This window comes from Mesocricetus auratus, unplaced genomic scaffold, assembly GCF_017639785.1.
Source record: "Mesocricetus auratus isolate SY011 unplaced genomic scaffold, BCM_Maur_2.0 Super-Scaffold_100004, whole genome shotgun sequence".
Taxonomy (NCBI): domain Eukaryota; kingdom Metazoa; phylum Chordata; class Mammalia; order Rodentia; family Cricetidae; genus Mesocricetus; species Mesocricetus auratus.
Window position 1 is genome coordinate 86,987,162 of NW_024429189.1, and position 12,942 is coordinate 87,000,103.

The following is a 12,942-nucleotide window of genomic DNA, read 5'->3' on the forward strand; positions in this document are numbered from 1 at the left end:
CTAAAGTTTCTTCTAATTATATTCTATCACAGATAATTTCAGACTGAGTTTAAATTTCTTTGAACTAGTTTCTTCTTGTTTACAAATATTTATTGACAAAGGGGAAGAATTTCCAAGGTAATATAGGCTATATTGTTTTGTTTTGTTTTTTTAAAAAAAAAAAGGAAAGAAAATCTCAGGCAGGCAAGATGGCCCTGAACCTCACCAACTACAGCACTTGGGAGAGTGGGCCATGTACCTCATCTGGACAAAACAGTAGAGTTGGCCCTTGGAGGTTTGGGTGCAGGTGAGCCAGGCCCCAAGAACGTGAGAGCAGTAGAACTGGCCCCACTCCTTACTACCTGCTGCAATGTGTGAGCCAGCTTGGGCAGTTCTGAAGAGCTCATCCTGGTGGTGACAATGAGGATAAGCTGATAGACTGACCAACCCAGCTGCCATCCAGGCCCAGAACCAGGGCTATGAGTTGGCCGACCCCAACACCCGCCTCATCTATGGACTGCTGGAGCATGTGAAGGAGCCAAACCTGAATACCCAAAGCTGCAGGATCTCCATGACACAAGCAACAACAGGATATCCAAGAGGAGACTCAGTGAGGAACCAGTATTGAGGGTGTAGCAGAAGCCAGAGGCCTTGAACCAGATCAATGACTCAATGCAAATGACTTGTGAACATTTACAAGTAAAGATATAAGGACTGAAGGGCATACTGTGTGACCCACTGTGTCACACTACAGCTTCCATGCCAAGACTTTTTTGTTGTTTAGTTTTTTATTGTTTATTTTATGGGGGGGGGACAGTTGGAAGGATAGAGAGCAAGGGATTGGGAGAAAATGGGATCAGGATGCAAGATGTGAAATCCACAAAGAATCAATAAAAAAAAATCTAGGAAATACAAAGAATAAAAACCACTCACAGTATCATCTAGAAACAACCACTTCCACCATTTTGGTGTGCAGTTTCTAGTCTTAATTTCCTTCTTAAATGCTACAACACCAAGAGAAAACTAACTGATCATCAAACATACACGTTAATGCCCCAAATGCCCAAATACTTACAGTTTTGTCTCCTGTAAAGGTAAGATTTGTTCCATTCTCCTTAGCCTTCGAGTAAAAAAAAAAAAGGGAGGGGACAGAAAATTACTTCCCAGTTTTTTCATTATTCTCAGAAATAGGTAAAGAAAAATAATTACCTCCTGTTTTTCTCCTAAAAGAGGAAGTCGATGCATAAGATCCCCAGAAAAGCTCTATAAAAATAAATAAATAAAAATTTTTAAGTAAAAGTTCAAAATACATAGAAATGATTAAAGCAAAACATACAACACGGTAAAAAAATAACAGCCATCAACAGACAACAAAATTTACAATTACAAACAAGTGAAGAAAGTCCTGCTGAGCATAACATGATCCCAACTGCCCCCAGTCTTTCCATGAGGAGGGCAAGTGGAATACCAGTCTGATGAGACAGAAGACACGTGTGTGGAGTGGAGGTCAGCAGAGTCCCTCTCATTCAAATCAACACAACAACAAAACGAGGAATTAGTAGTTGAGGTATTCTCCTTCCTTGGTAACTGGATTGTGCAATTCCGTGTTTACATTAGACTGGAAGACAGGAACCCATGGGAAGTGTAGCCCATGACTCTAGAAAGACTACAGCAGAGCTGACAGTAACAGGGCGCAGCAAGTAGCTTTTCATAATCAAATCCAACTAACCCTCCCAGCTGAAGAAATGAATTTAAAGAACTAACAAAAGATAATAAACTACTAAATGTCAGTTTCTTCTGTTTGCCATCAATTTGGTGCCACTTTAAAACTTTTCTTTTCCTTCCTATACCATAAAGTCTAAACTATGACAAAACTCAAAATTTAATTATCAATTGCTTCATTCATTTACCTACTATTAAATTACAGTCTTCTACCCATTACTTCTAGTGACTATATGCTATGATACAGTAGTTTGCTAAGTATCTATAAGCAAATGCAACAAAGATAAAGTGAAGCCGCTGGTAACAATAACTGCCGATGGTAATGGTGCATGCCTTTAATCCCAGCATTCAGGAAGCAGAGACAGGTAGATCTCTATGAGGGGCAGCCTGGTCTACAGAGCGAGTTCCAGGACAGCAAGGGCTACACAGAGAAAAACCTGCCTCAAAAACAGAACATACAACAACAACAGAACCCCAATAACAACTATTTTCAATGCCTCTAAAACTTTTTCACACTCTAAAAATTTTCCATCCAAAAACTGGCGTTAGCTTCTATCCCTAAAAGATACAAATTGAATTTCAGGCCTGGGCGAGAGCTCAGTGGGAAAAGTGCTTCATGCTCAAGCATGAGGACCCCAGTTAGGAGACTCAGCAACCATATACAAAGTCAAGCACAGTGGCATAAACATGTAGTCCCAGGATGAGAGAAGCAGAGACAAGTAGATGCCAGGGGTTTACCTGCCACCCCATCTACCCAAGGCAGCAAGTGTTAGGTACAATGAGCAACACTGTCTCAAAAAATAAAACAAGGTAGAGAAGTGAGTGAAGAAGACACCCTAATGTCAATCTCTGACCTCCACTGTACACACATGGACAAGCACACCAACATATACAGTATAGGCTTGTATACACACACACAAAATTCACAAACTTTGAAAAAGTGGAATTTTAAATAAAAATAGCATTCATGAGATTATATATTTATGTAAGCATTAGTAAATGTATACTCATATATATTATTTACCTCTTTATATATTATTCACTTTCTTCTTTACACAAATAAGGCACAAAATTCAAATGTAAAATAGCAATGCCCTTTTGATTTCAGATGTATAATAATAGAATCTAAAACCTCTGATTATCTGAAGATCTATCAACTAAATAAGAGAATTAAAATTTGCTTTGCTAAATGACCATCATGAGATGAGTAGATTAAATAAAATGTGTTATGTACATATAACAGAGTTTAGCCCTAAAATAAAGATCCAATTGGGTACATGCTACAACACAGAGTTGATATCAAGAAGAACAAAAACCAAACGTCTCTATGAAGTATCCAGGATTATCAAATTCATAGGGACAAAAAGTAGAATAGTAGACAGCAATGTGCATTCTTCCCACCCCCCAAATTACACACGAGACATTATATTAATTATGATGCTGTTGGCCATTTGCTATGGCTTCTTAATGGCTGGCTCTGACTTAATTATTAACCCATAATTACTAATATATATATTTTTATAAGGTCTTACTTTTCTGAGGACGCAGCATCATGCATCCTCTCTTCCCAGGATCACATGCCAACTCCTACTCTTGACTACATTTCCCAGAATCCTCCTCGACTCCTAGTCCCACCTATCTTGCTTCCCTATTGGCCAATAGTGCTTTATTTATCAACCAATAGAACAACATATACACAGAAAGACTTCCCCCATCAGTAGATAGCAAGGAGTAAGAAGATGAGATGAGTGACTGTTGAATGAGTATGGAGTCCAGGTTAGCAGGATGAAAGTGGCAATAACTGCACAACATGAATGAACTCAGAGCTACCCAATCCAACATTCAGAAATACAGTACTGTAACTTTCACAAGAATCTACTGGTAACACAGACTGAAAGTGCAGCTCTCCTTAACAGGATTAAGATCTCTTCTAGAAGAAAGAACTAGCATATAAACAAAGGACATATGAGAAATTCAGACATTACTTTTTTTCACCTCTTCTATTACCTTCCAACCACTAACAGAGGTTACCTGTGCTTTATAGAGTTCACTACAGTTCTGAAATAATTTTGATGATGTTTGGTATCGCCCAGACAAGCCTTTTTTCCCCTTGAGATCATCCAAATATGACTCTACTTCATCTGCCTAGAAAACAGAGAAGATACAAAGTTTTAGCTCACCTGTTCCAAATCAGGTATTTGGAGGACAACAAAAAATCAAACTGTAATACAAATATAACTGCCATTTAAAAAACCAATAGGAGAGGCCTGGGAGCATGGCTCAGTTGCTAAAATACTTGTCTAGAAAGCACAAAAACTTGAGGTTGAGCTTCAGAACTTATATAAAACAAATTGGGTGTAGAGGGAAGTCCTTGTTATCCTAGGGTATGAAAGGTGGAGACAGGCAGGGCCCTGGGCCTCACTGGCTAGCCAGTCAGCCAGCCTAGCCTGCTTGATGAGATCCAGACCAATGACAGACCTTGTTTGGAAAACACCAGGTGGAAGGCATCTGAATAACACCCAGGGCTGTCTTCTAGCCTGCACACATATGTGCCTTGACATGCACAGGCACACATGCACACACGCACACTCCTCTCTCTCTTCTCGAGTTGTGTTGTCGTCATCCCCACCCCTCTACCCAGGTCCAGATAACATGATGGCTGGCAAGATGGCTCAGTGGGTAATGTGGGTAATGTGTGACAACCTGAGCTTAATACCCAGAACCCATGGTGAAGGAGAGACAACTCCTGAAAGCTTCCCTCTAAGGTCCTCCACAGTGTGTTGGAACATACAAACACACACTTTTAAAAAGAGTCTAAACTTAGGACTTCTCTGCCAATTCTGGCTTCAGTGGAAGGCAAGAAACAGATTCTGGTCAAGATAATGAGAAAATGCAATTTCGCCTATATTTGCCTCATCTTTTAAAAGAACAGATGGTGTCCCGCTTCATAGCACAGAAAAACATAAGCGTAGAGCTTCACAGTCTGCTCTTCAGTGTTGCTTTCTGCAGCCCTAAAAACATTAGCATGTGCCCCTTTACAAGATGTAAAATATCATGCCTAGGGGACTGAACAGATGGCTCAGTGTTTAAGATTACTTGTTGCTCTTGCAGAAGAGCCAGGTTCAATTACCAGCACCTGCATGAAGCACACAATTGTCTGTAACTCCAGTTCCAGGGGATCTGACACCCCTTCTGACCTCCCCAGACACCAGGCATTAACATGGTGTACATGCATACATGTAGGCAAAACATTCATATACATAAAACAGTAAACCAAATAAATCTGAAAAAATATTTTTAAAAATGACACTGGAGAGTGTTGGTGCCATGTCGTTGCTGACTTAAGGACTTGACAAGTGCCTACAAAAACCGATATTAGTGGTAAAATGAAGACAGCTCAGCAGTTAAAGGTTTGCCACCAAACATGGTAACGTGAGTTCAATTCCCAGAACCCATGTGGTGGAAGCAGAGAACTGACCCACAGGTGGTCCTCTAACACACAATACTTTAAAAGAAGAACCTAAAATTAAACTCTAAAGTACAGAATTCTGGGGCAAGGACATTTATTGTTGTTCCAGAAAACACACATTTGGTTCCCAGAGCACATATCAGGTAGCTCACAGCAGCCTGTAACTCTAGCTCCAGAAGATTAACACTCTCCTGGCACACACATGCATAAGCAGGCACACAAATAAATAAATCTTTAAAGTGATGTACAGAATTATAGTCTTTGGTGCACAAAAAGGCAATTCCCTAGCAATTCTGGAAAGACTAGCAAATTTCCAGATACAAAGGGTTTTTTTAATCACACAGTTACTTGTCCAATTTAACAAATAGGATGTAAGCCGTTGTTGCCAATCATAGCCCATTTCTGGTAGTCACAAAAAAAAGATCATGTATCTGTGATTTTTCTCCCATATCCAAACCACACTCATCAGAAAGGCTCCAATATTTCACATTTGTAACCATCTGCTTACCATCTCCATACTTTAAAAACAATTGTTTGTGTGTGTGTGTGTGTGTGTGTGTGTGTGTGTGTGTGTGTGTGTGTGTGTGGTTATACACACATAATGCCCCCAGGAGCTTTGGATTCTCTGAAGCTGGAGTCACAGGCAACTAAGCTGTGAGCTGACCCCAATGTTATATAATGAAAGCAATCACCAACCCTGTCAAATGCTCCTATAAAACTTCAATACAGAAACTAGGGATGTAACTTAATTGGCAGGGTTTGCCTAGTATAAATGAAGCCCTGGCTTATATCCCAGCATACATATAATCAGGCAGACCCCACCAGTTAAGAGCACTGGCTGCTCTTCTGAAGAACCCAGATTCAATACCCAGCACCCACATACAAGCTCACAGCTGTCTGAAACCCCAGTTCCAGAGGATCTGACAGCCTCTTCTGGCCTTCAAGGGCAACTGCACACATGTGGTACACATACATGAAGGCAAAACACCCATACACGTAAAATAAAAATAAATAAAATCTTTAAAGGTATAATAAACACATATTTATATTATAAGATATAAAAAGTTCATTAATAGGATTTCAATTCTGCAGTACAATTAACCTTTAAGAAATTACACACAAAAAGTTGTGGTATAAAAACAAAGGACATTCCAATTACATGAAAAGGTCATTAAAATACCATTCACTTTTCTAACCATATATCTTTATGAAGTCAGATTTTTTCTCAACATATATTTCAAGCAATTTATCACGGGATTAGGTAAAAAACAAAGCACAAAAGCCTAGCTGTCTTCAGCCATGTCATATTTTAATTAAAGACATCTAACAAGATCACAAAAAAATGCTACTCTTTTATGGAAATTATTTATGAGACATCTTATGAGCTTATTATTGCTACTTTAAAATAATAAATATCCCAATATTTTATCTTCTTTTTAAAAGCTATTTTATTACTTTATGTGTATGGATGTTTTTGCTGTATGTATGTGTGTATACCAAGCGTATGTCTGTGGACACCAGAATAGGGATTCAGATCCCCTGGAAATGAAACAATGGAAAGCTATGAGCTGGCATGTGGGTACTAGGAACTGAACTCAGGTCCTCTGAAAGAGCAGCTAATGCTCTTAATCACTGAGCCATCTCTCCAGTCCTTGTTTTAATTTTTAAAAGAGGAAACCACACAAGCAAAAGCCTTGTAGAGGATCAGAAAATTTGTTCAACAAGTGAAGGAATCTGCTGCCATGCCTGGTGACCTGTGTTCAATCCCTAGAACCCACAGAGTGGAAGGAGAAGACTGACTCTATCAAGATGTCTTCTGACATTCACACTCAGTGCCAAGGCTTATGTGTATGAATATACCACAATAAACACAAATGTTTACAAAACTTAAAACAAAGGCTTTTTGAGTCTACAATGTTTCATTTGTTTGTTTGTTTGTTTCTCAACACAGGGTTTCTCTGTGTAGCGCTGTCCTGGAACTCACTATGTAAACCAGGCTGGCCATAAACCCAGAGATGTGCCTGCCTCTGCCTCCCAAGTGCTGGGATTACAGTCATGCACTACCACACCCAGTCACAATTTTTTTAAGGAGATGAATCCAGAGACAGGAAGCCTGGGAACTGCTGACACAGGTCTGCAGACAGGGCCGAATGGGCTATAGTTTCAGCTCTGTGGCTCCATAGCTACACAATACTCTTTCTTCTGTAAGGTTAAGAGGTTGGGGTCAGATGACCATTAAATCCCAAGGAAAGGATGTATGTTCATGTTCTTTACCTTGAAGTTGTAGATCTCATTGTAGCAATCAGCACTTTTCAGAAACCAGGTTATATTAAAAGACACATCACAAGGTTCTCCATCAACTATGAGAAAAATAATTGTAAGCATGAGAGAATTCCAAATGAAGCATTCTTCCAACATGTCTCTATTAACTTATAGTCTATTTATTTTCCAACCTAAACTGAGGTAATATTCCTTCTTTAAACAAAAGGAAATCAAGTCATACAAGCAAAAAACAAAACAAAAAAACCTGTTTGTTCTTTCTTTCTTGTTGTTTGTTTTGAGGCAGGATCTCATCGTGCAGCCTAAGCCAGCCTCAAATTCACTGCCATCCCTCTGTCTCAGTCTCCCAAGTATTGAGATTACAGGAGTAAATTAGCATGCACAGATTCCCAGGTATCCTTTAGATAATATCACTGTTCCTTCAGAAGTGGTAGCTAAGCAAGTTTTCTTTCTTTAACCCTTTTGGAAATGTAGGTTTATTTCTATGCCTCAAACCCCTAGATCTATATTGAGAAAAACATGGGCATGATAAGGCAATCCTTATCTAAAAGTAGACTTCTATTATTCAAGTATTTACCAAACAGAATACACATATACAAAGGTTTAATAGTAGTGTTCCATGTGGAAAAACAAATGATCTAAGATCTTTTAAAAGGTCACACTCATACTGGAGAAAAACAGCATCAAGGATAGCATAATATTCATGACTGCTAAATGGTGTTTTAAACAGATCCACTGAATATTCATGGTTTGGGCCTGGAAAGTTCGCAAGAATGCATAAAGGGGGCTAGAGAAATGGCTCAGCAGTTAGGAGAACTGAAGTTCAGTTTCTAGTACATACATAGTGCTCATAGCCATCTGCCACTCCAGTTCCCAAGGATCTATTATGATAACCTGTCTAGATCTGTTGATGCCACCAGCCTAGCTCCAGGTTCAATGAGAGACACAGTCTCAAATAAAGTGGAGACTGACAAATATAGCATGACACTGGACATCCTTCTCTGACCTGCACAGGTGAGCCTGTGCAAATACTGAACATATATATACCATATTACATACACATAAAACAAAACCCCACATAGTTTGGAATACAATGCTCACAAGAACCAAAGAATCAGTCTAAAGATTTAAGAAGGTAAACCCAACTGTCCTGGGAGGTGGGAAAAGATACTCCAGGCTCCTCTGTGCAAATGTGCCAAAAATAAGCATGCTTGCTTGCCTGTAATTCTAGCACTTGGCAGGTGGAAGCAGGAGGACCAGGAATTCAGGGCCAATTTCAGCTACATGAGACTCTGTCTCAAAAAACAAACAATAAAAATAAGAAACAAGAATGACTGCATTTAAGAAGTTACTTTTGGTTCATAACAAAAGAAACATCTAATTAAAACTTCATCTTTGATTCTAGCCGTGGAAGAAAAAAATATGGAAGAGTCCTTATGTTTTGCAAATGTAACAAGAATAAGTATGACTACATTTAGGAATCTACTTTTTAAACAAACATTTATTTTTATGTGCACTGGTGTTTTGCCTACATTTATGTGTATCTGTGTAACAGTGTCAGATCTTGGAGTCACAGACAGTTGTGAGCTGCCATGTAGGTGCTGGGAATTGAACCCAAGTCCTCTAGAAAAACAGTTAGTGCTCTCTTAACCACTGAGCCATTTCTCCAACTCCATACCTAGGAATCTACTTTTTTTCATAGATTTACTCACTTTATGTGTGTATTTTGCTCACATGTATGTCTGTGTAACATATGCATCCTGGAACTAGAATTATGAAGAGTTGTGAACCACCACTTGGGATACTGGGAATTGAACATGAGTCTTCTGCAAGCATTAAGTGCTCTTAACCACTGACCCATCTCTCCAACCACAGGAATCTACTTTAATTCAAAACAAAAAATGCAATCAGGATGCTATAACCTACATCTTAAATACTAACACTTAGCAGGCAGAGGCAAACAGATCTCTGTGAGCTCCAGGCCAGCCTGGTCTACATGGTGAGCTTCAGAACAGACAAGACTATATAAAGAGACCCTGTCTCAAAAAGCAAGCATTAATTAATTAAAATTTTAAGATAACAAAAATAATAAGCAATAAAATTAAGAGATTCCAAACTTTGTTTACATTGTTTTCTTAACCAACCTTTAAAAACTTTCTTTTATTTTATGTGTGTGCTTGTTTTGCCTGTTTTGTCTGTGTACCACTTATGAGCTTGATGCTCAGGAAGGCCAGAGGAGGGTGTCAGATCCCTGGAACTGGAGTTACAAATGATTGTGAACTGAAATGTCATGCTGGAATCAAACCTGGGTCCTGGAAGAGCAGGTAATGCCATCTCCAGCCCTTACACTAATTTTTAAATGACTAACACATTTTTGCAGAGCTCTATTAGGATATGCAAAAATCTGATCATCTTAGATTTATGGAAAAGATATAAAGACTATCAGCTGGCTACAGGAGAAAACAAGAAGATAGGGTATATTAGTTTAAAGTCAGAAAACAGGGCCAGCAAGATGGGTTGGAGAGTATGTCTAAAGAGTTCAGTTCTATCCCCAGGATACATATGGTGGAAGGAGACAACTGACTCTAGAAGCGGCCCTCTGATTTCCACACACAGAATACCTACATTCACAAATACACAGAAAGTAAGTGAGTAAATAAATAAATGTAATGTTTAAGTCCTAAATAAAAGATGTGCTGGGAATTTTGTTGCAAACATAAAAGTATTAAAGGACAGGTACAATGTTTAGAACTCTAAATGGCAAGCCCTGAGACAAAGAACATGGTCCCACCTGTGCTATGGAAGCCACACACCATAAAATCAAAGATGGTAAACATGAGAAACTATAGAAATAACAAAAAAAAAAAATTAAGGGACCTCAAACACAAAACCACAAAACGTAGACATTTTTAATATGCAGATTGTTAAACTTGGTAAAACACCATTAAGTCAAAATAAAACTAGAAGACAACTGTACATAATAGGAGTATAGCGCAAACCATCAATCAAACTCTACTAAGCAACTACATCCTTCCACTCCTCAAAACTATGAGTAAACAGCCAGGAAACCAACCACACAAAACAAGAGAGTAAATTAGTTCAAATAAAATTTAAGTCATTAGGAGATATTTTCATGGATGTAGTATTATCCTAGTTTTGTTTCTTTGGCTGGACAAACATTGTGACAAAAACCAACTTAGAGGAGAGATTGTTTCAGTATAAAATCACAGGTTACAGTCTATCATTGGGATAAAGTCTAGGCATCGGGAACTTGAGGCAGCTTCTCGCACCACATCCACACTCAGAAGCAAGGAGGAATCAATGCCTGCATTCATGCTCTCCAACTCATCATTCTCTACTCCTACACAATTCAGGACCCAACCCCAGGGAATGGCCCTGCCTACATTTATGTTGGAACGTCCCATATCACTTAACATAATTAGACAATCCCCCACAGACATGGCCACCGACCAATGTGATCTAGACAACCCCTCCTTGAGATTCTTTTAACAAGTTATTCTGAGTTGTGCTATGTTGACAATTAGAACTAACCATCACAAGTATATTTGTCACAGAGATTTTACCTGCTCCTTTCCCTCCCACTAAAGTGTAAGCTCAATGAGAAAATAGAATTTTTCTACCACTTCTCTAGTAGCTAAGAGTACTCAAAACACAGTAGTAATAACCACTTACTAAACAAAGGAATAAAATCACTGGGCTATAACTTTACTGCACTTTAGGAAGAAAAGTATGTTCCAAACACACATGAAACAAGGCATGGTAGCTCATGCCTATAATCCTAGCACTTAATAAACTGAGCCTAAGACTGGCCTTGGGCTACCAATGAGACCCCGTTTCAAAACAAACAAAATAAATCATATTACAATGATGATTTAGAGTACTATCCCTATCTCAAAAACAGAGCAACCCAAAAACATTTACTTCTGAAAATAAAGTTTCAAAACTGAAAGGAAGGTTTTAGTACACATGGAACAATTTAGCTCCAGATCCTGTGGCTTTCTCACTAAACAAACTGGTTTTCTTCTACATAACCCTATTTCCTGGTAATATTCCTGAACTCGCCGTTCCTTGAAGTGTAAAACACTCCCTTGGTAAACAGAAGAACTACTGAATATCTGAACCAAGAGTTTGGCAAACCCAGGCCATGTTTTCAGTAAACAGCTAATAAGTACACATGAGTAAAATCAGAGATATTCTGACTCAGAACAGATTTAAAAATGATGCAAGCAGTCATTCAACAAAATTAAATATAACTGAAATGTAATTTAATATATATATAACTTTTATTCCTGAACATATACACACTCTCTATATATAACATTATAGTCAAATTATGAATTAAATAGAGTATATATTAAGTATGTAATATATAATACAAATATGTAACATGCTACATATAATAGTATATCTATACATAACATAGTAAATTGAAAAACAAGAGAATAAGACAATAAAAATTCATACAAATATTCTGGATATTATTTATACTATGAATTTAGTTATACTAAATGTTTGTATATAAACAGTGTCAAGCTATTAAATTTCTGAGCTTAAAATGTATTAAGGTGCTAGAGAGATGGCTTTGTTAGTAAAATGCTTGCTTCCTACACAAGCATCAGGACCTGAGTTCAGATTCCCAGCATTCCTGTTAAAATGTGATCCATGCCTGTAATCCCAGTGCTGGCTTGCTGGTCAGCTAGTCCAGTCAATCAGCAAGCTCCAAGTTACAGGAGAGACTTTGTCTCAAAACAAAAGGGATGACAGGAACTGAGGAAGATACAAGTAATTGACCTTCATATGCATATACACATAGTCATACATGTACACACATATACAACACACACAAGCAGACTAAGGTAGAAAATAAGTTTCTATGTTTAAGACACTCAAATAACAATGAAATTTAAAAACTCACATTTCAATAAGATAGTAGTATTTCTGAAAAGAATCTTTCCAAAACTAAAATAATTTTTCCCCTGCAAAGATAAAAGAAAGAAAATTAGCATCGGGACATTTCGCTTTTCAAGACAGAATATGAATACCTACATTAATAAAATATTCAAATGAATTTTCTTAATCAAACAGACAATACCTTTTCTTTTAGTGACTCTTGCCACTCAGTGTAGTCCTGAGTTCCTCCCCACAGGTCATAAAGCAGGGACTACAAATGGGAGGCAGCTACAAATTTCAACTTCACTTAAAAGCATCATTGTAGGGTAAAAATGGCATGAGCTCATGAGATGTACAGTTCCTTTGCTTTACTCACTAACTATTCCTTAGAACAACCAATCATAGTGTTCAAGTAACCTTTGAGCAGTTTTACTTTTAAGTTTAAAAGGATTTAACTATTAATCATTTCAGTAACAAATAGACAACTACAATCCAAAACCGGAAAACCTTTGCCAAAATGAATAAAAGCTGTAAAATTTGCCATATAATTGTACACTAAACAGGACAAAAACAAAACAAAA

General features: G+C 37.9%; 1 protein-coding gene across 4 annotated transcripts in view; it reads right to left on the reverse strand.

Annotated features, from left to right (window-relative positions):
* The window catches only part of Tmem87a (transmembrane protein 87A), a 49,527-nt gene that overhangs the window by 35,786 nt on the left and 799 nt on the right, over positions 1-12,942 (reverse strand). For all 4 annotated transcript variants that reach the window (XM_040746099.1, XM_040746098.1, XM_040746101.1 and 1 more), the window contains exons 2-6: positions 12,387-12,447; positions 7,445-7,530; positions 3,733-3,846; positions 1,189-1,242; positions 1,055-1,099 (exon numbers count right to left, since the gene is read on the reverse strand). In XM_040746099.1, the coding sequence (XP_040602033.1) occupies positions 1,055-1,099; positions 1,189-1,242; positions 3,733-3,846; positions 7,445-7,530; positions 12,387-12,447 (360 nt within the window). The remainder of the gene's footprint in view (positions 1-1,054; positions 1,100-1,188; positions 1,243-3,732; positions 3,847-7,444; positions 7,531-12,386; positions 12,448-12,942) is intronic.